At 38.1% G+C, this 27,394-nt stretch overlaps 1 protein-coding gene across 6 annotated transcripts; it reads right to left on the reverse strand.

Annotated features, from left to right (window-relative positions):
• On the reverse strand, positions 1 to 26,477 carry LOC136425259 (coronin-2B-like). 6 transcript variants are annotated; one of them, XM_066414082.1, is made up of 12 exons: positions 26,363 to 26,477; positions 20,448 to 20,557; positions 16,672 to 16,786; positions 10,433 to 10,627; positions 9,159 to 9,275; positions 8,468 to 8,617; positions 7,705 to 7,869; positions 6,909 to 7,028; positions 6,287 to 6,391; positions 5,402 to 5,614; positions 3,999 to 4,241; positions 1 to 3,494 (listed from the first exon to the last, which is right to left on the reverse strand). In XM_066414082.1, exons 4-12 carry the CDS (start codon positions 10,625 to 10,627, stop codon positions 3,333 to 3,335), a joined length of 1,470 nt encoding a protein of 489 aa, XP_066270179.1. In that variant the 5' UTR covers positions 16,672 to 16,786; positions 20,448 to 20,557; positions 26,363 to 26,477; the 3' UTR covers positions 1 to 3,332. The 6 variants fall into 6 exon arrangements, with proteins under 6 accessions (XP_066270179.1, XP_066270178.1, XP_066270177.1 ...); XM_066414081.1 differs by lacking the exon at positions 26,363 to 26,477 and adding an exon at positions 23,954 to 24,123 and having other exon boundaries at positions 16,672 to 16,772; XM_066414080.1 differs by lacking the exon at positions 26,363 to 26,477 and adding an exon at positions 23,954 to 24,123 and having other exon boundaries at positions 16,672 to 16,781.
• Positions 26,478 to 27,394: the final 917 nt, after the last annotated feature.

A 27,394-nucleotide genomic window follows, 5' to 3' on the forward strand; every position in this document is an offset into this window, starting at 1 on the left:
TAGTCAGCAAATGCTTTAATGTTGTGTTTACTATTCAGCACATGGTTTTTATTCCTTGCTTCTCTTTTCTATTGGTGGAACCAAACTTGAAGTTGACAGCCACCCTCATAATCTGCTCATATCTAAAATAAGACAATGTAATATATATATAATGTGAAAATGAAACATGAAAATAAGACCATACTAACGAAACACTAAATACAAAACAACCTTTAGGGCACAATATTAGACTGGAATGTTTCACAAAGTGAAAAATCTAGAAGATATTATACAGATATAAAATATCTGATCAAAACAGATCTTAAAACAGACATATGATGGTAAAATGAAGGTGTTTACTTGAGCTAAATCTGTCCAATCCATTTCTTATGATTGTCACAACTCCGTTAACATTTTCCAAAGTCTACACATACATTTATATCACACTATTGTTGAGCACAATTGTCATGGCTAAGCTCACATAACCATATACTACATGTTTGCAATGTGAGACATGTGTTTAGCAGAGCACCATTGGATTCATTACACTAAGCATATCAGAGCTCTGTTTAACCTTCTCCCTGCTGCCTAACCCTGTAACCAATGGGGAATAAGGTGCCAAAGTGCTAAAGGTTAAAGAGCAGAAATGACATTCCAATTAAATTGTTTGCTGGAAAAGATTTCATAGCAGTATCTCCCCAATATAAGGTTCAAAATTTGTATATAGTCCAACAGTCGTATACTTTATTGGATAAAAAAGTTCTTTCTACACACACAACCAAGTGTTATTTAGCTAGCTCACATTTTGGCGACTTCCTAAGGGCAATACTGACTGGTTCTGCTAGGTGTCGCTGCTGCACTGTGAAGAATGCAGTCCCAAATGTGACTAGGTTTATATACCCCCTCATCAGTGGAACCAAGCAAGAGTGTGTAATAGAACCAGGCAGTATTACCCTGAGGAAGGTGACAGGCGGTCACCGAAACGTTGTCTAGGTAAATAACGCTTGGTGGTGTAGAGAGAACTTTGTTATACAATGATTTAGCAACCTTAGAAAACTATTTGTGAGTATTTGTTGTATGCCACACATGTTGTATCAACCCAGTTGCTGTGATAGATAAAGATGGGGTGCATTACAAATAGGGTGATGCTTACATGTTTGTGGTTAAAGCATCAGATATTGCTGGTTTAGAAATGTCTCAAAGATCCAAACACTGGTCTGGATACACAGATAATCCTGAGACATAAAATAATAGATAACACATGTCTATTGACACTTTAAACAATTAAGGTAAATCTAACACATTGGGAAGAACGTAACAATTATAACGTAACAATGAACCAATGATAACAAGTGACTACGTTTCTAATTCATCTATGATACAAAAATAATGATCCATTGCTAGTCACAGATATGATACTACCATTTGCTAACATTTAGAACTAAATATGGCAATTTACTACATGTTGTACATCCTCTGTGCATGAACAACTGCAAGTTTTCTCTGTCAGATTTGAGGGGTTGGAAGAGTATAAGCTCTAAGGCCTGCGTAACTTTGGTCAATATAGCAGACCAAAGCAATTATAACAAATACTAACAACATAGCTGTTTTTACCTCTGAATGTACAAACAATGCAATGAGCTGCCTGAGCAAATCTGCTATCTACAAACTTCGTAGGTGAATCAAGAGGGGGGTCTCAAGGATTGCATCCCCCTCCCCCCTCGGGCCTAGAGCCTATAAGCATTTTCTCGGATCACCAGTACACAACTACAAGGGGGAACCCCCCTTTAGAAAAATCCTGGACCTTACATGTATTGGACCTAAGGTACAGCAATTGCCTTGCGAATCCCAGTAATTTGTCATGCCAAGATCACATGTGTATCATGTATTGACTGCATGGCTGTCATGTGTGAGTCACATGTGTATCATGTCAGACTGCATGGAGAGTCTGCATGGGGGGGTCCTGGCAACGCTTAACGGTAAATTCAGGTCAGCCGATAACGCTTAACGGTAAATTCAGGCCGGCCGATAACGCTTAACGGTAAATTCAGCATCTTTAGAACATGAGATACCCCTGAAGATGCCGGTTTTTTTCAACTCGTCGTCCTGATCTTGTGGCAAGAGACCTATTACGCTATGCCATTCTCGCACGCCTGCTCCGAACCCTTTAAATTCGGCGGCGACAGGAAATTTCGTATTGGTGGGACAAAATGTTCATGATCACGATGACGAGCGCCGAAGGCGCGACGAAAATTTTGAAATCTTGACCCTCTGAAACGCTATTTCCTGCATTCTGAGGGGGGGATTTTGCTGAAGAGTAAGCTAAGTTTTATGACATCTCTATTTGAAAAAACAAATACAGAAGAGTTTCAGCGTGACACGCCCTCCAGACCTCGCCGGAGCTGCGACATGCTCCCGGGGAAAATTCTTGACACCCTGAAACGCTATTTCTTGCATTTCGATGGGCAAATATTACTGGTAATGTAAGTTAAGTTTAATGATATCTCTGTTTGTGAAAAAATACAGACGAGTTTCAGCTTGGAGTTTTGGGGGTCGACGCCCTCCTGACAATATTTTTCGACGGAGGCCCGGCATGCACCCGGGGAAAATTTTAAAATCTTGAACCGCGAAACGCTCAATTTCCTGAATTCTGAGGAGAAAACTTGGTAGAGTGAGAAATAGAAGTGTTTCAGCTTGAAATTTTGTGGGGGGCTGGGTGCACCCTAACGACATATTTTCGCCGGAGCCATGTGCTCCCTGGAGAAAATTTTGAAATCTTGACCCACTGAAATGCTTTTTCCTGCGTAACGAGGAATTACTCAATAACGCTTAACGTTGAATTCAGGATGACAAATAACGCTTAACGAGGAATTAAAACGACCAGTAACGCTTCACGATTAATATACCGATAACGCTTAACGGTAAATTCAGGGCGGCCGGTAACGGTTAACGGTGAATTAAAATCGCTCGTAACGCTTCACGAAAAAGGGCATGCAGACCCTCTGCATGGTTATCATGTGTGTGTCACATGCTCATCACCACAGGTTTTTGCATAGAACAGGTGTCTATACTGGAGGTAAAGATGGCCAGCCTTCCATATTTGAGGGAAATTTTGGTATAGGTATCAAACCATTCATCTATCACCAGATGGTCACATCCCTATCATGTGTGGATCACATGTCAGTCATGTGATTATCACATGTCAGTCATGTGATGATCACATGTTCTTTGACTCTGACTGCTACAGTGCTGCTACAGCAAATTATTCATTCTACTGCTGGCAATATCATTAATAGTGTTTGCACATCTGTGATATGAACATTCATTAAAAATCTGCAATTGTGATAAAAGTGTCATATCTCCATGCTTTCTTCTCTGTCTCGGTTGTCTGGATATTCTCTTTTCTTGTAGTTCTGTAGTTCTAGTTCTAGCTGACGTATTCGGACGTCGCGTGACTTCAGCTCCTCTCGGAGGTTACGGATTTCTTCCTCCTGTCGAAATACCATACTGCGCAGCTGGAAGGAAAATAAACAAGTATTGTCAGATCAACTGGCAACTTAATTTTTCTAACTTCTTTTCAATTTTTTTTTCATGAACCAGATTATCAATGTTGATAAAGATTATCAAAGATAAAGGTGTTATTGCATGTTTTTAACTAAAAGAATTTTAAACTGAAACAATCTTAGCCCATGAACTTACTCTTACTTACTTATCTTTATCTTTGAAAAATGGATATAAATCTTCTCTCTTCTGCTACAGCTTAGCGAGGACTTTTCATTCTTGTATATAAATCACAGGCTAGGTTACTGGGAGTTAAGATATGAATTTTACAATTCACTCTATCATTTGCAGATGGTGACAGAGTGAATGGCAGAGCAATCCAAAATATTTGTTACCAGTACTTAGTCTAACAAAAATCATATACCTCCACACTCTAGTAAAGGCTTCACTGTTTTCTTTAAGAATGAATATTATTGATTTATATGAATATACATATAGAACATTATATTAATTCTCACCTCGTTTTCTGTTTTTGGACTTCTAAGGTTATCTGTAGCATCCATCCCGTCATGGCCGTTGGTGAACATGGGTTTTGTGATAGGCACGTTCAGGTGAAGTTTGGGAGTGTAGCTGGGGTTGTAGTGTCCTCGTAACGACATCAGCACAGGCGGTCTGTTGTACCCACCCAGCCACTCCTCCGCAGAGAGGGAGGGCCGACAGCCGGGGGTGTCGGGGTAGATATCCTCCTGGAACTGGTCAGACTGTGAGGGGGATAGGTGGAAAAAGTTAAGCCACAAACTCTGAGTTAAAAACATCCCGGGGCCCGGTCCCACCCCAAAATAGACAGACTAGCCACAGTGGCTAGGTAGGCATCACTCCACTGCCAGGGAAAGTCGTATAAAGTACCTTTCCCAAGGGCACAACGTCATAGCATTGTGAGCATTGAACCTGGGACTTATTGGTTCTGAGTGCAATGCTCTAACCGTTGCACCACATCGATGCCACTGGTGCGGTGCTCCGAATGAGCCCAACCAATCTCCTTTCAACACGTGCACCTTTTACTTCCCCAATCAAAGCCAGATACCTACAATATATACACCTGCGTGGAGCAAGATTAGTTAAAAATGTGTAAAGCGCCCTTCCCAAGGACACAACATCTAACCAGGAATGGAACCCATGACCTCTTGATTCAGACACTGTCCTCTGGCATAACTAATCGGCCATCAATTTTACATTGCCATTGGTGTGCAATAGCTCAAACAAATTTGCACCTTACCAACCTTGGCCTCAATAAATCTATGTAGAAACCTGACGTTTTGGAATGGAACCCACTCGGCCATCAATTTCACATTGCCGTTGGTGTGTGATAGCTCAAACAAATAAATTTGTCCCTTACAAACCTTGACCTCAATAAACCTAATACATGTATATGTAGAAACCCGATGTGTTAATGCACGAGGTAGTAAACCTGTTAAAAAATGCAAATACTGTAGAGACACATGGCATGGCGATGGCACAGTGGCAGGGTGTTTGGCCCAATACCCAGAGATTCTGGATTCGAAACCGGGGTCCCCTCAGATTTGTCCCATTGACGTTGTGCCCTTGGGAAAGGCACTTAACATGCTTTTCCTCACTTCACTCAGGTGGAAATGAGTACCTAGCTTTGGATAGGGACATCCCTCAGATAGATCGTTGAATGAAGGTCTTGTGTTTGAGGAGAGCCACACCTTGAGCACGTTAAAGTACCCACAACACTTATCGAAAAGAGCAGGGGTCCTTCCGGGTGTGAGTGGATCAAACCTTACAGTCTGGTCTGGGTTGACATCTTGAAAAGGTAGTAGTCACATGTTATGTCAATCCTTCCACAAACATGGTAAATCTCAATAGATAGATAGATAAATAAAATAACACATATACTCACCCTTCTGGGGACTATCATACTGACGGGTTCACACAGGCCTCGTGCTCCTGAGTGGAGTTTGTAGAATCTGAAGATCTCACAACGTTTGGTGTTGAGACCTCGTTTTGGCATGAACCCCAAACCACGCTGAGGGAAGGATGACTTGAACTCTGCCAAGTCGTAGAAGTATGGCTTTTCTGTCACTATCTCGTAATATCTGATATTACCATCACCCTGGAATGAAAAAAAATGTGAAACTTGAGCAAGAAGCCAAAGTGAAAACAGAGAGTTGGAAGGAAATTTTGAATATGACTGTATACTCACTAACTGAAACTGTTTGTAAAAAGGTACAGACTTTTCCTCAGACTCTCCAAGACTTTGTTTATATTTCAGTCTAGCATGACTTTTCTATATCCCAGAACCAACATGTCAAATCGGTGTGTCCTTAAACAATAGAATGTGTTTTTCGACTACTAGTTGGAACCAGGAGTTCAACTGTCAGGCTGCTACCTGAGTTGAGCCACAGGGACATCCCTAAGTGTAGATATAAGGCAACAAATTTTCCAATCTCCCAGACCATTTCCATATTCACAGTGGCCATTGTTAAACTTCTAAATCATAACATGTCCAATTGATGGCATTTCAGCACTAAGGACATGGAGAGTTTATAAAGGAGATTTGTGTACAGTAGTGACAAAGTGAAATGTAAGGCTTGAAGTGAAATTAGCTGCCTTTCCATTCTAGTCACTGGTTTTGACATGAAAACTTGGGTTGAGATGAGCAAGACAAGACAAAACAATTTTTTCAACTACATAAAAATAGAAATACAGAAATAAAAAAGAAATAAAAAAATCACTCTCTTCAAGCTAACCTCTTCACATTTCCAAGTGAAAATGAATTTCTCACCTTCCCAGCAATAAACAGAATATGTGTGTCATTGTCGTAGAAAGGAAACATAGCTCCGGAGGCACTGTCTAGATCCTCATGGGCTAGGGGTCGGGATAGGTCATCCTGTAAAAAGTATATAAGGTCACAACAGTACTTAAATACATTTGGTCCTAAGAACTAAGGAATGTTAATGAGGAAAAACAACTTCTAGGGCAGGAGAGCATTTTAACAATTACCCCATTCATATGATACCTTTTATAATAAGTAAACATGAATAAAGATGATATGGAATTTTGATATCTAATTTTATTTCTTGCCTCCTAGATTCTATTTGCCTTGCTCTATATCAGCCATGAATCAGGCATTGATGAAATGTCAAATAATCACCTAGTACATACAGTAAGCAATGTTTACAAACTGCATTCTAAAGACTACAAGCTGCTAATTAAGAGACCTCTACAATATTGTACAATAAGAAGTTCCACTCTACAATAATAGACTTTAAAAAATGCAACACATCCTGTAAGGATTCTTCTTGTTTTCCTGAATCCCTTACAAGACAAAGATGAAAAGGAAAAAATAAGAATGACACAACAGTAGATCCAGGAGAAAGAAGAGGCATGGTTCGACATCTTCATACCATTTCCCATATGCGGAACTCCCTCTTGCTCAGCTTGTTGAACCCTGTAGTCAGGAGTCTCTTAGACGTTCCCAGGAACAGAACCTTGGACGCCTTCAGCCCCGTGTGACCTTGACCTTCCTTGGTGGAAATACAACCAGAACCAGAATGTCAAGAATAGTCTATTGTGCAATGGTAAATGATTGCTTGGTGACGGAATCCAATGATTTTCCGCTCTTCTATATCAGAGCCAAACCCGAGTATATTTCCTTTGGGTTTGGGCTTGGCTTGCTTCACCTGACCAAAGCACTATTGAGGGCACGGAAAATAACTGGTCGTTAACCAATAAGAGACTATGCCTTGATGTTGTACCAAGGGAAAGCTTGTGCCAAATAAGGCTGACATCACTGAATACCAACTGAACATATGTTATTATGAAGAAACAAGTAGTATCATCTTATCTCAAAAACAAGCAGATTTTGGGATCATGCAGGGCCCAAGCGCAGTTTATCAGCCATATTGAAAATTTGCAGTCTCTGACAAGCATAGAGTTCAGATTGACCAGGGATGCCACTAGGTCACATCCGGCCACAGTCTTCAACTGTGAGCTGTCTGACAGTAATTTTGCGCCTCAGGAAGCCTTACAATTCCCCACTTCAACTTAAAATGCTCTAAAACTCTGCATTGTGGAAGGGGGGTTTGTCTTGGAAGGGGGGTTTCGCACTTCACTTCTCTCCCTTGCAATGCTCTCCCTTGCCATGCAACTCCTGACTGCTATAATGATAATCTTCTTTATCACCGTTGTGCTTTAACTGACCCTTGTGACACTGCCAGTCCTGGGGTCAATGACCCTTATCCTCCTGTCCTTACAGGTGGTTGCCAGCAGGCTGCCGTCGCTGTTGAACGCCATGGAGTAGATGGTGTCCGTGTGGCACGTGATGATCGTCACCGCCTGCCCCGTGTTCACGTTCCACACAAGGATCTAACCAGAGAAACAAAAGGACAAGTCTTTTGAAAATCTTTAGCCGTCATAGTACATGTAGCCACAAAAATCAACTCCATATCTCTTATACAGCTTAAAATACCCACAGAAATAACAAAAATCCTGCGACTTGCAGAAAAAAATAAACAATATAGCCTAGATAAATCCACATTTGTAACTTATATACTGCATAAAATAGAAATAAGATATTCTGGATCAAAGTTGAACTGTCATTTCTGTAACTGTAATTTGAACAGACTGGCACCAAAAATTGGACTTTTCAACTGATCAACAGTCTTTGTCAAGGTATTTTGAGCCCTACTCTAATACAGCCCAACTGATAGTGGTTCAGCACCAAGGACAAGTAGGGTTTCTGATGGGGAAAACCTTACTGTATCCAGTTATAATCACAGAACCAATGTATTAACTGCAGTGCTCTAACACTGCCAATGGATGGCATTTCAGTACCGAGGACAGGAAGATTTTAACATCAGAAAACTTAGTTAGCTGTATCTAATTCTGATTTCAAAATTCATGCATGTTAGAGTGTGAATATGAACATGAGCTACAGATAATAGATTTAGGATAAGTGGCTGACCTTGTGGTCGTATGCTGAGCTGAGAAGGATGTTTTCTGCGGTGGGGTGCCAGAGTACGTTGGTGACCCGTCTGTGGTGACCGTACAGCGACATCAGAGGCTCTGATAGGTTATCTTCTAAACCATCATCTGGGATGTACCATATCCTGACCTTGGGGTGGGGAGGATGAATACATACATTGCAGATACCTCATGCTTTCGTGGCATGTATCATATCCTGACTTGGGGGAGGGAAAATAAATACATTGCAAATACATTGTGCTTCCCTGACATTTGCGAAGGTTTCATGTACATTGTAGTTCAAAAGGAAGAATTAGTGAGAAAGATAGTAGGGACTGAGGTAAGTAGATCATATTTTGTAAAAATGACACGACAGAGTAGTCACAGAAAATACTGGGTCTGTCAGTGAGTATTTTCTAATTCTGACCAGGAATAGCATTGCAAATTGTGTTACTTATGGTCACTGATCCTTTGTTATTATACAAAGGATATACTTTTTGAAAATCCAAAATACTGCATCTGAAAAGGAGGAATAAGAAAACTATTGTACGAGAAAGACAATAAGGAAAAACGTCCACTAGAAACTTGGTAGAAAAAAAGATACAGACTGCACAACTGTCAAGTTGAAAAAAAGGCAGTGCAGTGAACATCTCTACAAATGTCTGTTATGATCCTGCCTGATCAGAACTCACCGAAGTGTCCTCTGAACAGGAAGCGATAACGTTGTCGTTGAAGGGGTTCCACTTGACGTCCAGCACTGCGCCCTGGTGACCTATGACCTTTGGGATCATGGGGTCAATCTTCCCTGTCTGTACAGCAGAAAATAGAAAAAGAAAATTGCTTAATACACTCACTTACACTTGGAACACAAAGAGAATAAGCTGTCATAAAAAGACTCATAATTATCTACCAATTCAAAGGATTGGAATCTAAAAACATTATTTGATTTTGCAAAACTTAAGATTATCAAAAATAGCATTAAGCAACTTTTTTTGAAGATAAAGGACATGCAAATGATGTATCTATTTGGCTGGTTTGTTAGGTCAATTCATGATGGCCATATACATGCCAATATTGTATACTGGTACTATGCACAGTATTAAATATTTCCCCATTGCTCAACTAAACAATCTGCATTTTGCTGATAGATCCCCAGGTGGAGCTTCTTTGGGCTGAAAGCAAAAGAATGGCAGGGGGAAAATTCCCTGATGGAATTTACAGTGACAACAAAAACCCCATGTGGAGCCTACATGTATATAATCCATAAAGAAGGCTCAACTCTGGCCCTGTGTAAATTCTCCTATTCTAAGCCTGGCACCATACCAAGACTAAAACCTAAGGACTCCCATCCAGGAAACGTGACCACACCCACTGTGCGTGTGAAATCTTATCTACAGATAACAGATTGTGGATCTATTGCCTCTCTTATTTGTGACAAAGGAGATGAGAATGATTAATATTTGTAGATAACCAGATCACTTCTATCATATTACATTGTACTTTGATGTAGTCAGTACTTGATGACCGATTCCTTTTTGGAATTACATGTATGACCCTATAACTATAAACATTATGAAAGAAACAGAGATATCACAGTATGGAGGAAAGCATTAAGCTCTTTCAATAATCATGAGAAACTTTTCACTTTGAATTCAGCAGTTAACTTAAGCTCAAAAAAGTTAATCGAACTATATCCAAAGTCCTAATTCCTTTCCAAATTTGACGTCAACGAAGTTGTACATATAGTGAATGCAGAAAAGTTTTTGGGGATTTAATTTCACGGTAGAGAGAGAATGGATTGTTCGTGTGGTTTTAAGTTTGTGATAAAAAGTTCACCACGAAAACCACGGACTTAAAACCACCGCGAACATTTCTGCATTCACAGTATTTTCAACCATGCAGAAATCTTATTAACAATTTAATTTAATTTAAATCAGTACTGTATATGTCAATCAACTGAACTCACCTCATCTAAGCGTATGACGGTAAAACACCCGCCGCACGCTGCATCAGTCACTACGGCGAGAAACTTGGGGTTGACGGCACAGAACTCTCCCTCGTGCGCGCTCCGGGAGATACGCAGCCCCTCGTAACATCGCTCCCTACGCGCAGGGCTGCCGTATACGTGACGGAACTTGGAGCTCCGTAACTTCCACGACATCTGTGTATTGTAAAATAACATCAAGGTTTAACTGGACAGAACAACAGACAATAAAGCACAGGATGAGACCATATAAACTATATAAACAAGGAGAATAGCATTAATTGTGTCTCATTTAGATTAGAGATAAGGTAAATTTGCTTGCTTTCGGTTCTTGGAAACTATCAGTAAAGAGGGTGCAGAAAATAAAATACCAGACCACTTAGAAAACTGTAAACCAGTCATTTTGTAGTCAAATCTAAAGCAGATAAAAAGAAAATATATATATATATTATAACTGTTTGATAAAGTTTTAAGATGACTGATGACTTCTATACAAACCATCAAAAATCATATGAAGCATGAAGCAAGGGACATGTTATAAAATGAGAAGCTAGGCAATGTTCCAACTGCCTGGCTGTATTAAAACAAGAGCTTTTCAAAAAAGCTGGCGTTTCGGCTACGTTTATGAGTGTGAATTGTCTTTTCCCTTTACTTGAAGTAAAATCTGCCAGAGAAAGTCACTCAAGGGCTGTTGAGTCTATAAGAAAAATTGTCATTTTGGGAAATGAGTACTGTTTTAATAGAGAAAGGCAGATTGGGGAAAGCAATTTTGAAGTTACGTCACTTAACTTAAGTGCTTTTGAAAAAGCTGGTCTTGGCCTACAACTTGTACTTATTTGTAAAATGTACAATAGGCTCATTATAAAAGCTATCAAATTTATGCACATGGCACGCAATAAAACATAAAATTTGAAAAAGCACCATTGAATCATCAGCACTATGGTTATTAAGTGAAATAGAAGTTCATAACAGCTAAGGTTCTATCTAAAATGACTACCAAATGTCAAACAAATCAACAGCTACCTCATCCGTATTATTCTGGTTTCCGCATTTACAACATTTCTTCCTTATTTTCCTGGGTAATTTTGCTAAAATTCATGAAAATTCCCATAGTTTTGTGCCGAGCGGCGCCACTTTCCACGTCCGTGTTGTCTGAATGAAGTCGATACTGAACAATGGAGCATTTGCTACTGTAACAAAGGATCGCTGTTTTGCAAACAACATCAAGAGCCTCTGTTTACATCGGGGATAGAAGTTTAGTGGCGAGTGTTTTGCAAGAATCATCTTACCGCGCATAGGAGCCGCTGCACGGTATTTTCCATTACAATGAACAGAAAAATTTGAATGCCGGGTTTGGAATCTATGAAGTCCTGTTCATAAGACAAAGGCCTTGTATATATTAAATGAATATTTAAAAATAACAAATATAAAATATTTCTTTATTTATTAATGAAAAAAATGAAAAAATGATATTTAAAAATATGATATTGATAGATTAATATAATATCAATATATATTTTTGATATTCAATATCTAAAAAGAAAAAAAAAATCCATGCACGGACACGAACCCGGATCTTCTAGGTCCGAAGTGCTTCGCGTTGCCAGATGGGCTAAGCTGCGGTACGTAACTCGTCTCTCTGTACGTAATGCTATAACCTCACTATATGGTATCATTTATGTCGATTTTTGGTCGTTTTCTTGACGAAATCATTTTTTTTCTTCTGCAATCTTGTGGAATAGATGTAACATGGTCATTTTTCAGGATATCAAAGTCTGAAACCACAATGCAATGATATTTCCGAACAGTTGTAGCAGTTACATGCGGTCGCCCTCCTGTGTGTCATGCAAATCTAGCCTGCCTGCCTTTTCGTGCTCCCTTGCCATATAAGGCAACGGCTATACAAGGATTTGGGAACGTATTGCCATATAAGGTCTTCTGGTGTGCGACACAGTGTTGAACCAAACAGCATGCCAGCATGCATGGGCATGCATCAAAGGTAAAAGCCAGGACATTGCGTTCCGGCGCGAAGGCGCCGAAACGCCAAAAAAATCATCATGTACATGTAGCCTGTGTTATACAATCTCTCACTGCCAGAGGCTATTCGGCCCCTTCCCTTGGGGGGGTCGTCAGTTAAAAGGCAAGGAGTTTGATTAAGTCACACTCTAGGCTACCTGTATATGTTTAACAGCTTAGTATCATGTACTACAGCACTCTTGCCTGCCTTTGACCTTGTGATCTCTGTAAGTATAAACAAAAGAGAAAGAATCTAAAGATCATAAGTTCTTTACTGATCTAATTAACCTTTCACTGATTAGTAATATCACAGTATCGTCTTATGTACAGTTCTCTAAATGAATGGAATTGGTAACTAATGGAAAAGACAAAATGTAGGACAAAAAGTTGGACCGCCCACCTCGAAGTGCCTGACTCACTGATTCCAGTGTTGACAATCTAACTGAAAACAGACAGTATGGGAACTGGCAAGAAGACACTCTAATAGATACTTAGGGTCAACAGATTTATATCTGAGGGAGAGGATACGGGTAGCAAAATTCTTCAAAGAAACTCTTTCAAACATTGAAAACTCACTAGAAGATAAATACTAATCTTTGAAAAATACCTTTGAAAGATCATTTGAACAAGTTCTTATTTTCTCCGATCCACTTTACTAAACTGAAACAAATGTTTTTGAGAACCCCCTTATTATGTCCAGTGCAGTGGAACGATCTAAACGATCTTTGATCTGAATCATGGCCTGGAACTGAGACAAGTGGGAAAAGTGCCAACAAAATTATATCATCACCCCCTACAGGACATTGGAATGTCTGGGAAGCAAGTATCTCCTGCCAATTCTTTGGATCGTGCCAAATCAAACTGGGGGTGGCAGGGGTTCTTCTAGAGGATCATTCTGTTGTCACTTCTCAGGGGCTGGTAATGATTAGGAGCTCAGGCTAAACCTACCTGTCAAGAGATTAGTGGTTGGGCTATTCTATTTCAAAAGGTCACAGGTGATCGGTCAGAAAAGGTTATAATATTTACCAGTTTTGGGGGTGGGGGCTATGAGAAAATCTAACATATATAGAAATGTAGGTGTCACAGATAGGGAGAATCAGTGAAGAAGGCTCCAAAATGTTCTTCAATGTTCTTCTAAGATTCTTGACAGTAGATTACAGCCCTAATCTGTGGAAATTGATGTCTTAAGAGGAGACGTCTTACAAGTTAGGCATTTAAGGAGCTTAATTCAAAAAGCTGCATTTTAAGGCTTAATTGACAATAATTATTGTTGCTGGGGGATTCAAATTCTAATAATTATGACATCAGCAAAAAGCCAGAGTGTATAATTGCAATAGTTTTATGTTAACCTTTAGCACACTGACGTAGCCATTTGGCACCCAATTCTCTATTGGTTACAGAGTTAGGCAGCAGGGAGAAGGTTAAGATATATTCGAACAATTCACTATCTACATTTAGCACAAGGAGGTACAAAATCATTTCGTTTCATTGAGCTTTTGAATAATTCATAATCATCATTCCCAAAAAGAATCAGATACTAGTAACGGATAAAAGCTGAGTGAGATAGTTACTGTCCATCATACAACTATCTGAGACATGACATCAGATTCAGTGCAGTAAAATACTAATGAATTACCAACTAAAAAGGCTATAAAAACATCACATATACCAGTCGTATTCCTAATATAATATAATATGAATATTAACTTTTAGCAATTCTGCAAATGATAATATGTGGCTCTCAAAACCATTTAGAACATCACATTTTATATTGAATAAAAACTCAATTCTGTTGATTATAATTATATGTCTTCAGAGAAAAAAGTGTATCATAATTCATTTCAAATCAGTAAGCAAATAGTAATAAAGAATAGGTTCGCATGGCCCAAAATATGGAAATTGAATTTTTCCGCAAAACCACTATGTTTCAATAAAGGGAGTGTCAGGTCAAAGTTCAAAATACAAATGACGGGCGTAGGATTTGATTAAATCTCCATCCTGCAGAGAGAATTATCTATTGGATTTTTCAGGAAGAGAATCCCAGTAATAAGTAAAATTGCATTACCAGGACTGCATTTGTTGCTGATATTGATATTTCATAATGAAGATTAGGAAATATCTAATAAAACTCTAGGAAATGAAATGTATTCACTATGACAGTATTGGCCTCTTGGGATAGAGGCAGTGAAAATGAGCCGTCAGAATTTCTAAACGTTTTCTCAGTTTCCAAATTGGAAATAATTCATTTTATCTCAAAACAATTTCAAAGGTAAAAATATTCAAGCTTGTCTTTATGAATAATATGTATCAAACCAATTTTATTCAAATAGAACACAAGTCTGTATCATTTGATTGTATCAAAATTCTGAATAGTGATGGTGTACTAAGAGTAGCCATGATGATCACATTCATGTAAAAATGTCCTAGCACATTTTGGTCGTTTTCATGTATTAAACCATGAAAAATTCACGTCAAAATACCAGTAGTTTGTGCAATATTCACCAGGTCCTCCTTATTTAACGGCCTTAGCACATCAATGGAAAAATCCATAAACTACCAACTAAGCCGAAATCTTTGGTCAGGTTAAATATATCTCAGAGATGCTGGCAAGCAAGCCAAAGATCGGCACAATTCACATCACCCGTTGATGTTAAAACGTTGTGCCGTGTGCCTAATTAGAAGCAGGTTAGAAATCGATAGCAAGAAAAATCACAATTTGATCACGTCGTGATTATAAAATCAGTTACCTGTGCGATGAGCGCCTCGCCCTTTGCGCAAATATCTGCCGCGAACCCCTGCATGATTTCTGTACCCTTACATCAACATCTAACGTCCTCAGAACATGATATATACCTGCTTCACTGGCGGCGCTTCAAGTCAAAATAGGGCGGAATAGCACGCTAGCTTTACTGCCTACTAAACTGCTTATTATTTACATTGGGCACAAATAGGTCCATTCTTTGTTTCTGGTAACTACGTACAGTATTATGATTTTTTTCACAGATCAATCACTGTAACAATTTGATAGACTATTAGTATAAAATAGAATAAACAACAAATTTTTAGCACATAAAATTTACAAAAATCAAGGCAAAAGGAACATGCATAATCAAAATCATAAATAATTTCCCAGGACACATAATTGGCAAAATATATTACATACATGCAGAGGTAATATTTTTTGGTTATGAATATATTAGACAGTCCAGTCATTAAATTTATGCAGCCTTGCAGGGTTGTATTATGTTGCTCCCCAGGGAAAATGTCTACAGACATTTGTGATGCATTTTTAATGAGGCTGGTATAAATTTTCACAGTTCAGCTGGTGGGTCTGGATTATGACCAAGTGTTGGACGGTTCCAAAAAATATCATAAATATCAAGGCAGCACGTACAAAGAAAATGCTTGATTCTCATCATGCAAAATTATGTATTTAGATATCATTTATGATTAAAAGAAGAGAAGAGTTTTCAATTGGTTAAAGCAGCTTAGATTGTTGTAAAAAAATCACAGCGTTCTGTTATAGACAAAGAATAATTATTTTCTAAATCTGGAATCTTACAAACCCCTTTCAGACCCACAAAATAAATCGATCCAGACATTGGTGGGTCAACACAATCAACCTCAGTTATTTTTAGATCATTGATTATATTGGTCCCTATTAGTCTGAAAAACTAATTAACCTGTTACCACTAAAAGTTCCATTTTCATTGTTGTAGTAGCTAATGGTATGATTATGCTAAATGCATAATGTTATCTTAAAAATATACTAATATCATTCAGAATGCCTAATTTGACATGCTCACACAAAATGTGAACTGTTTCCCTTCAGAAAATAATGATAAACAGCAGTAAGAAAATAATTCAATCTATGAAGTCCAAGTTGATCCAAGAATGTTAAATGTTTGACATCAAATTGATTCTGAAACAGTCAGCTGAAAACAAAAGAAACACTTAACCTTCTCCCTGATGCCTAACTTTGTAATCAATAGGGATGGGGTGCCAAACAGCCACTTCAGTATCCCAACGGTTAAAGCATGTCTAATACCATTGGGGGTATATTAAATTTTGCTTAAATCCTTTAAGTTCTCTTACATAACTGCTCATTTAGAAAACACATTTCCTTACTTCTTTGGAAAATCCTCTATAACCAGTAATGTTACATCGCCAAATTGTAACAGAACTTAACGTTATAATCAACTGACCTTGAGTTTGTGAGAAGAAAAGCTCAGCTGTTTTCCAGTCGAACTCTCCCTGCCTTCTGACGACCTCAGAAAATCCCTCCAGACTGAATCCAACAGACTCCCTGGAAACACTGAGCTACAACAAACAAGCTTTTCTTAACTTCAAAGTTAAAAGTCTTAGCTTCATCATTTGTTCCATAATATCACAACTATGTGCTAAGTTGTCAGGTATTCGTGGCACACCCAAGTATACAAAAACAGCTTGGCTATGTGGACTGCATTTGAGGAACTCATTATCGCAACTCTAACTCTTCTACCAGCTGAAAGGTGCGGTTGTCCCATACACAAAGGAGTAGGCACAAACAAAACAGTTCTCTGGTTTGGAGTTGTTACAGAGAGTTCAAAACTATAAAGGACTGTTTATGTTGCGACTTAACCTTTGGCACACTGAAGTAGCCATTTAGCACCCCATTCTCTGTTGGTTACAAAGTTAGGCAGCAGGGAGAAGGTTAAAAATGGATTCAATACAAGGATTTTGAAAAGATTTTGATTCTGGTCAAGAAACGAAAGTTTTTCCCATTAAATTTTTATCGATCTTGAAGATATGTCAATCTCAACTTTCATAAGATTATTTTTATTGAAAACTGAAAAGGTTCTTTCATGTTTTCAATGTACAGTTCCTGTAAGATATATGTTCAAATTAATTAACTGATTAATTCAACGGCATCATTGCTTTATGATTTTTCATAAGCAGTATGCTTTTGAATTAGTACAAATGTAAATTCTCAAGTTTTGAGGTTTTCTTTCAAAGAATTGCACTTTAACTGTACCTTTTTTGAAATTTTGAAAAAGGAAACAAAAGCTGGACAACAGGTAATTGAATTACTGTGTCCTAACCAATGATGTCAGAGCATGCAAGATTCCCAATGTTGACAGAAGGGTGACACCTGGGGTAGGCTTTGATGTTGACCTTGACTCCTTCCTACATAGGGAACCAGCCATGGTTGACTTGTATCAAGTTACATGGAATTGACTTACAATGTCCGCTTGTCCTCTTTAGTAGGTAACGGGTATACATTGGGGCAACTTTGACGTTAACATTGAAAAAGTTTGTTTTCTTGTTTGTTTCGAAAATACAGGTTGCCAGGCTTCCTGCAAAAACATCAAGACCAATTGGTATTATAATATAAAAATGATAATAAAAAGACTGCAGTTGGGCCCTTTAAACCTTTAAAATCTCTTTTATTCAAATTAATTACCTCGAATCCCTACATCCTCTTAGGTTTTGGAGGGTCATAGTCGCTTAAGAAAAAGTAAGTCAAACACAAGTACAGGTGCAGGCACCCAAAATATTATCTTTATCTTGTATTTCTTTTTGGGAACATTCCAAAACAATGGCCTAATGTATATGCACCACTCTGTATCTGTATGTATAGCGGGTATAACTGCCCTTCCAGCGTAACACACCAGCTTTGCAGGTACGCAGCGTGGCAGCATATGGTTGATAAAATTTTTTTTATAATTACACCAAACGACCTGTCTTCATCATCAGACCTAACCTTCATATATCTTAAAAACTGCATGTATTGTTTGAAGCCATCTAAGAAGATGCCTCTACACTATTTGACGATAATGAGTTCCACTCTACGATTATCCGATAGTTCTAGGAAAATACAAATTTCTGAACTGAGATCACTGAGATTGCACTGTGTGTAATTTCCCTACACAATCTCAGTGATTGTCCATGGTCTGACAGACTGTATTGGCACAACGCCACCTTGACCCACCACTATTGAACCTCAATACATCAATGACCAGCCGGTGTTTTAAATCAGTGTGAACCATAGGACTCTGCAATGGGGTTAGGACCTTAACATTCAGCTATCTAGATATAACACCTTCGTGTAGTTAGAAGGGTTACAGTGCTAGTAACTCAAAACACATTAATTTTTCTTTTAACGAAAATGTATTTATGCCTACCTTCTCGGCCGCTATATTAAGAAAATAAATTCTTATTTCTTCTTAGAGATTTTGATATCAAACTGCCTCAAGTTTTTATCAATCATACGTATAATTCCTAGTCCTATAGCAACTAAGATAATTCCACCAGGGTACATAATTCTGCCAACCTGAAAAGATACATCGGATGATCCAAACAAATCTCCAACCCAACATATTATTCTCCCAGTATAATTCACTCCTGTATATCTAAACTGTGCATACCTGGGGGGTGCTGCACTAGAGATATATCAAACCCACTGTTTTTCAAAGTGATAGATTTATGTAACCCGACAGATTAATGTTAATGGAGGTTATATATTGTCTGTAGTGTAACCCATAAGATGTATAGCATTTAGGTCTTCTCTCTTTATGTACAATTCCATGGTTCAACTAATATCTTGAATGCCAGACTGAGTATAGTCCCAATAACTAATACATGAAGAGAGCAAAAGGTTTGCCTAAAAAAATTACTTCTTGGTAATACTATATTTTATTACCCTATCTCCTGCTAGGACATTCAATTTATTTCCTGTAATGAATTAGGGCAATTTCGATATTCTCAACACCGGGACCCTTAACTGTAAATCTTAAGAGCTAAAAAGAAAAGAACAAATAATATTTACAGCCCAGACTGTGCTTTATGATAATCATTTGATATAATATCATATTTCATGCTTTACTGATTTTGGTCATTACGTTGCATATTTCATATGAAATCCACCGCATATCTAAGCTCAAGGGATTCATAAAAATGTCATCATAGTTAGGCATATGAGGAATTTTCAGGTACTAAAAAAAAGCAGTTTATTTAATTTTTGTTGGATATTTTTTTCTGTCAATAATTTTTTTAGTTTTCAGCAGTGGTTGGAGTGTCATATTTTGAAATCTTTTTTATCTTGGATTTTTCTGTTAATTTTCCAAACAATTTTTCATGATCAGACTTCAAAGTGCAGATTTTTTCTGAATTCCTGAAAATTCCGTTGTCAATCTTATATTTTGGTCCATTTCTAAGAAAGACCTCAATGCCAAAGGACGTCACGCAACGTTGTTTATACTATCACACCCATGGGAATTAATGACCTGTATTATGATATACTAGCACAAGACCACCTACACCAAGTGACTTAACAAGGGACCCGTTATCATAAAAAATCATGGACCAAATAAAACTACATTGAATCTAACCTGTGGTTTGTCAATTATATTTTACAGGTAACATATAACTGCAGATTAACTAGATTTTAGCATTCGAGTAGATAAAAAAAGATATCAACCCTCTCAATGTTGCTTTACTGCATATACAGAACAAATTTTGAGCCAAAAGCCTACTTCAGCAACAAGAAGGTTAAACAACATTAACTTCATGCTGCAACAGTTTAGTACAAATAATGGAATTGTCGGTTGAAAGGATGATAGCAACCTGTCCTATCATTATATACCATGTAGCATGGATTGTGTTCCATATAATATGTGCCAGCTGGCTCATGGTAAAGTGATGTTCTCTTACTGAACCAATCATGCTCCATAACGAGCAATCAATGAACAGCCAGAGAACTATGTCATACATACATGTACAATATACATAATCTCCTACCGAAGAAATGCTATACAGATTCTGAAATTTTTACTTTTCTGCAGAAAATCACACGTAAACACTAAAGGAGGTTAACACCATTACTGACAACACCAATCCAAGTTACGTCAAAACAAAAGAAAACCGAACATAATGTTTTGTTCCACTCCAAGCTGTAATTTGGGTTAAAAGAAAAGCGGTTCGATAGAAAAGCCTACTTTACCTGTTCGAAGTGGTCCGCTTGTTTCCGCTCTTACGAGCCCGCTAGTAGCATGACCTCATCTTGTGGCGCCGGCTTCTCTATGGAACAGGTTGGTAGCCCCGTCATCGATCCTTTAATGAATGCGGAAATAGCAGGGAAGGTTCATTAATGATGCAGGAAGGAGTTAATAGCTAATTCCTCTTGGGTTGAAATACATTTGTAGGAAATTCAGTTGGTGGTTGATAAAAAATAAAAGGATATCGCAAAATTATTGTCCAATGGTGGATTTCTGAACAATTCAAATACGAAATTATAGGTGACTGGTACATTATAATAACAAGCTTACATTATAATATCATGAGATTGAAATTCAAATTCAAAGGATTATTGATATTCTTTTCTCTTCTATGTCATTGAAAAAAATAAAATAATCAAAAGCTATGGCGTCTGTTAGTTTATTGTTTGAGAAACCTGAGTTGTATGAAATTTTTGTCTGTGGGTCTCAGTTAGGTTGAAGTATTGCCAAATGGCCTTTAATATGTATATATAACACAGTTCATTCAAATCAAACTTGAAGTTCATCCAAATCCAAGTTTGTAATTCCTCATCAATGCTACACTGTCAGTCATTGAATCAGGAACTTGAATGGAGGAATAGAAAACTTCACCATTTTTGGTACCTTTCTCCACAGGCATTAATGAACCTCCCTGTAGTGAGGGCACACCAATTGGATTATGGGTTATCCTGGAGCCAAAACACTCCAATAATTATACCAATCATGGGTTGTTCTGGGAGGAACCGCAATTCAAGAAAAACTACCTTAACACTTGGTCGTAAAGGTTTGTTTCATGCATGAAAATGGCCCTTAATAACTATAATACTGTGCTTAATGAAAAAGAGTACGGACGAATGTAAAATTATGATACAAACGTTGGATGTAAAATGGTTTGATCCAAATAATAGGCTATTGTACTTCGGGGTATTGAGTATTCTCGAGGGAAAAGTAATCAAAGGGTCGGACAAAAAAATGGGGTCAAATTTCAAAACATGGAAACACATAGGTTAAAGCTGCAGAATTCTATTACAGACTTGAATAGAAATGTCTTGGAAAATGTAATAGATATCTCACTGTGTTTAATAATGAAGAACTATTTAATTCTTACTTTGAAAAAGCTTTAAAATAATCAACCTTTTTCTGCTTGAAGATTGCTGGTTATATAAAGCATTGATTGTATCTGAATGTTAACTGAAAACAATACCCTCAGGAAAAATATACAATTCAATACGACATGAGAACACTTTTTATCTGGTCATTCCTTTTTCTTAAACCTTTCAGCCTAGATTATCTAGTTAGACCACTAAACTGTAATTTGTGTGTGTTTGTATAAAGAAAACTCAATGATTATCGTTCTACAACGAAGTGGACAAACCACTGGCAATTAGTGATAATGCTCAGGGCTCACTCAAATCAACAAGTCGGTTTGTGCTTTCAAAAATAAAAATCAGTAAAAATTACAGATTAAAATTTTGAACATATATTTGGTTGCCAGGGATCATGTTTTTGGCTAAACTCTGCATTTTAGTAATTTGGCAAATACATTCATTATAAAGACAAGGATATTTTCTGTCTTTTCACTTTTAGCTAATCTAACAGGTGTGTACCAATGGTACTTATGAGGCTGAATAAAGAAATTGAATGCAAAACACATCATATGAAATCTATATTATTTTACATTTACCCCCAAAAGACCCAACCTTGGCTGGTACAACATTATTCATTTGCTCAATCACTGTGTAAATACTGGTTCATGTCCCATAAATGAAAGAGAACAGCTGTGGGGATTATGACACGTGCTTTGCATACGGTACAAGGCAGTCAGAGATGGCAGACTTCACCCCCTTACCTATATTGCACTATGATCCTCCTACCACTTTGGTCTGACAAAATATCTTTTTTTTTTTAGCAAATCAGTAAATGGTATTGAATGGTACAAAAATGTACTGCAACTTTTTGGAGTATTACGGATACCAAGTTGAACATGAACATTTTGTCAGCTTGGATTTCTAATATCTTAAAGAGATTTGAAACTTTCCTGTTCAAAGAAAATAGCTCTGGAAACTTGCAGGAAATTTGATGGAGCTGGCAGGTGCCTCAAGTTCACCAAATGTCCTTGGACTCTTCAGGGAGCAATTTGCTTACAAATGGAAGAAACCATAACTTATTACAGAGAAGGGGTGACGACTATATATAAATTAGTTTACAGTACAATCATTCTTGAAAAGACTATACCAACGGACATTCTGGTCGTGAAAAAAGGGCGGAATGACCCAAAAAGAAGAATATACAAAATAATTAACATAACAACTCCCTTTAACAACACAATTATCAATATTTTTTAACCCTCCCCCTATTCACAATTCTCAATGGTTGCGCCCCTACATTAGTACTGATAAAGAGATAGGCCCACTAAGCCATTTCAGGAGTGATTATGATGGAATGTTTTATGTATTCAGCACTGAAGATAACATCCAAACATTACAGATCTGGGAAATGTCTAGAACTGACTGTGATCATGGCACGATGTCTATTAGCGAGGGATCGACCAAGAAGCATTGTGACGGGGGGTGGAAATTTTTGTTTCAGGTCAATAGTTAAATGTGTACATTTTCTCCTTTTGTTCTACTTTTCACAAATTCTTTTGCTGTAAATCATCTATTTTGGTTCTTATTCCCAAATTCTGAGACCCCTCCAATCTTCACTCCCCTCCACGTAGCATCCTGGACGGTCCCTAATTTAGTGTAGGTTCTTATAAACACTCATTAGTGTATTGTAGAGTATTTTATTTTGTTTGCTGCCACTACGAGTGTGCAATCTTTATTGATTTTGTACACAATTAGTCAAACAAATGTTAATGGGCCCTTCAGGAATTTTCAAACTGGCACTGAGTGCTTCCGGCATAGAAAAAAAACCAATCCGGATTTCAAAACACTGTTGAAGTCTTTACATATAAAATGGACAGCAGGCTTTCGATTTACTGCCATCTTGGTTGTCAATTTTTCTGTGTAAAACAGTGCAAAACTAGAAATGGCAACTGAGACAAAATTGAAATTAGCTGGATTATCTTTAATACCCAACAACAAACTTCTGACCATATCTGTCTGCATTTCTATGATAATGATGATTCAACTGTATCCGCCCACCATTTTCTTTTATACGTCACTTGATACGTATACACCAATGTACAATAATGGCGTTTTACAGATCATGATAGTAAATATAAACTGCTTTTGATCCACACAGAAACATTGTATTAGGCACTGAATGAGACAGAAGTTGTTATTGTACCATCATGTTGACATACCACATACCGTTACTTGGGCTGAGTTCATACCATTACCTGAACTTCAAGACACTTAAAGGCTTAGGCTTGAGTATTCAATCCTACAAGGCTATATAACAAAAAACTGCTCTTAATAAGTTTTAACATAAAACTTGGTGAACATTAAATAAAATTGTAGCCAGTCACCTGCTTAGACATGTACCCACCGCTGACATCCGGACACAGAGCAAGCGTTTCCTTCAACAGGTGGCCATGACCTTTGACCCCACGTTGGCAGGGCCTTGACCCAAATGCGGTGACGACCTGTCACCTTTGCCATTATAGTGTTGACATTTGTTTGCAAACACATTATGTAACCTGATGTTACCTGAAAAGGTAAGTTGAAAAGAGACTTAAAATGAATGAGAAAGTAAATTGACTCATTCTATCAGTATTATACACATGGTTATTTACATGCTACTAGTAAATGTTAGAACAGGCCCGGAATCAAACTGACTTACATGGAAAACTTAAATTAATTGGAAGGTGATTTGAAAGCTTCCGTGCCAAAGTCGGGTAATTACATGTACGTTACAATTAAGTAATCAGTATGGTTCTCTTACAGTGAATTAATCTTTATTAGCTACATTCTTGAAGTGTCACAATTTTCTTGGAAAGACTTTACTGTTAATATGCATGTAGAGTGAGTGAGTGTCACCGTTATACGTGAACTTTGGGAAACAAAATCTTAAGAAATCCCCTCCCCAGAAAGTAAAATATAACAAAAAACAAAGTTAAACACAAAATTCCCATGCCTCTATCCATTACGTCATAGCAAGGGCATAACAATTTACATCATCTATTGACAGCTATGTAAGTTATAACTTATATATATATATACTAGTAAGGCCTCACTCTGCAAACTGCAAAACATAATTTGTCCAGTTTCTGTCTCTTGCATTCTAACCTTTAGCTGCAATTTGGTATATATACTATACTTTCACTATCAAAACTTTGAAATTGATAACTAAATTCAAAAGCTAGCTGTTGCAACATCAGACTGCATGTTGCATTGGGAGGATGGAAGGAAAAAATCCCACAGTAGAATATTCGTAATGCCACACCCATCCCCCGCGCCCCAGACAGGTGATGGGAAGATAGGGAGTGCGGAAAAAGTTCCATCCCTGACCAGAGAGCGAGGCAAAGGGAGGGCGGGCGGGGAAAGAAAATACCATACCCATTCCAAAACCTTCAAATCTTTTCCCATACTGTTCCCAAACTGTACTATTACCCTTTGCCCATTTCTCCAATCCCCACCTACTCCCTCTCCCCAAAGGCAAACTGCACGTACTCTATGCTAAAATCTCCCCCTTTATGTACTCCTGCACTCATTAGCATACGCCCTTATTTACATAACTCATCTGATTGGTTACAAGTCAAAATTGGGTTATTTAATCACCCATCTGAGGTGTGCGGGGACAGCTGTAGCGCTGTGAATAGATCCAAGAATTTTATGGACATGGAATTTTTCACTGATTGCACATCATATAACAAATTCAAAGTGACAAATAGACTTTTAACCAGTCAAGGAAGGAGTTCCTCCTTCATCAGTGAACCTCAGATGATGATGATGATTGTCAAAGTTACCCTGGAGCAGCATCATGAAGAGGAAGAAGATCACTCCAGCACTGTTGGCCACTCAAGAACTGTCCTACTATGTTGAGTCAATTGGCTTGATATATATGAGGGCCTGCATGGGGGGGTCCCGACAACGCTCTACGCTAAATTCGGAGGGCCGGCTACGTAATACGCTTAATTCTGAAAGCCTCCCTACGCTCTACGCTAAATTCAGAAAGCCCCCCTACGCTCTACGCTAAATAATGGAGTGGTCGGCAACGCTCTACGTAAAATTAAAACGGCCGATTACGCTCTACGTAAAAGGGGCATGCAGGCCCTCATATATTACATGTATAACGTTACATTACTCCGGAATTCTTCAACATAGTCTTTTATGCACTTTGTCAAGGTCTTGCTAAGTTATAAATTCAGAATCTACCTGGTACACGTCCTCAGCACATCTCAGAGCTGATCCCAGATGGGTGAACTGGAAGTCTGCAGGCATGGTGAGGGCTATAAAATACAAAATCACATTCAATACATCCCTGCTGTTAAATGAAAAAGCGATTATTGTGAAAATACCATTATTTTTTTTTTAATAATCACCAACCTTAATGTGACATGATTGTTGGGGTTGCATCAACTATATCAAGAGGAAGCTTTTCTAGCGCGCGAGTGAAGTTCTGTCGCCTTTGCACTGCCTTTCACTATAATACTGCTAGATTTCGCTGCTGCACGGTACAAAGTTCTGCATTTCAATCGGTGTTATGGGTGAACATGTGCACTATTTTAAAGATCTTTAGAAGGAACTAGACATTGCGAGAAGTTTCGATTTAAAATGACACAGTTCCCGTGTGAATTAAGGTCTTCCGAGTCCTGCAAAACATAAACATTTGGCGATTCGACGGATCTCAGCACAAAGTTTAGGTGCTTGATTGATTGGTGATGGAAAATGCATGCATGCCAGCCACTCACACACAATTTTGACGACACATATACCTTTATAATCCAGCGATGCATTTCCCCCAAATGACGACGCAACAACAGCCCCGAACAAAACAGACGCAGCAATACAAATAAACAAACGAATGTCTGCTCGTCATCTCAAGTCTCCGCTGCGGTACAAGGACGCCGCTATTAGTTAGCGGATTAAAATAGAACTGCAAATAATCAGGTCAAGATTGTGACGTAGATGCTGATTGGTCCAATAGAATAAATTGACCAATCAGTGTAAAGTAAAGTTTGGGGTGCGGGAATATGATATCAGAAGTGACCCGTATGTGTTTCAAAACTAAACATTAATTGGCAGCTGATTGACCAATGGATAAGTTCAATCATTTTTAATTGACCAATCAATGTATAGCTACCACGACGAGTAAGTCAAGTTGCAGCATTTATTTTACTCGCTGCTAGAGGTCGCTCTTAAATATTCAATGTAAAATTGTGTTGGTAATATCAATGTTGTGCCATTCTGTTTTTAATCCGCTAAGCGGCGCTCTTGAGACACATAGAAAAGTCTTAGATTTTTCCTGTCTATCATGGTTGGCAGAGAGAAGTAAAGAAAATGTGCAATGTGGGTAACATTGATGAAACGATAGCCTCTATATGTCTCTCAGCAGGACGTTATGTAACTACAAAGAATCGTCCAGATATGCCACGAGCGTTGTGCTGATCCCAGCCGAGGCGCTTCGGTGTCTTTTGCCAGGTTTATCCCTGTTAAGGCCGGGCCGTTTATCATTCAAGAGTACCAAAAGACAACCGAATCAGTGCGACCTCGATATTCTGTGCATATACATAACCTTATATGTCCTGGTTCTGCTTCGAGGTTTTGCTACACAAATTACTTACGGTCTTCGCCCAACAGCTATATAGATAGCTACCTCTGCATGAGTTTGGAAACAAGTTGGGCTGGACAAAATATAGTTGCGTGGCGCATCATTTTTCTAGATCCGAGAACCGACAAATTTAGATAGTGTGGCCTTAGGCATAAGTGTACATATTTCTCACTAAAAAAATAAGATTAAGTGAACT

The sequence above is a fragment of the Branchiostoma lanceolatum genome, chromosome 19, assembly GCF_035083965.1.
Source record: "Branchiostoma lanceolatum isolate klBraLanc5 chromosome 19, klBraLanc5.hap2, whole genome shotgun sequence".
NCBI lineage: Eukaryota > Metazoa > Chordata > Leptocardii > Amphioxiformes > Branchiostomatidae > Branchiostoma > Branchiostoma lanceolatum.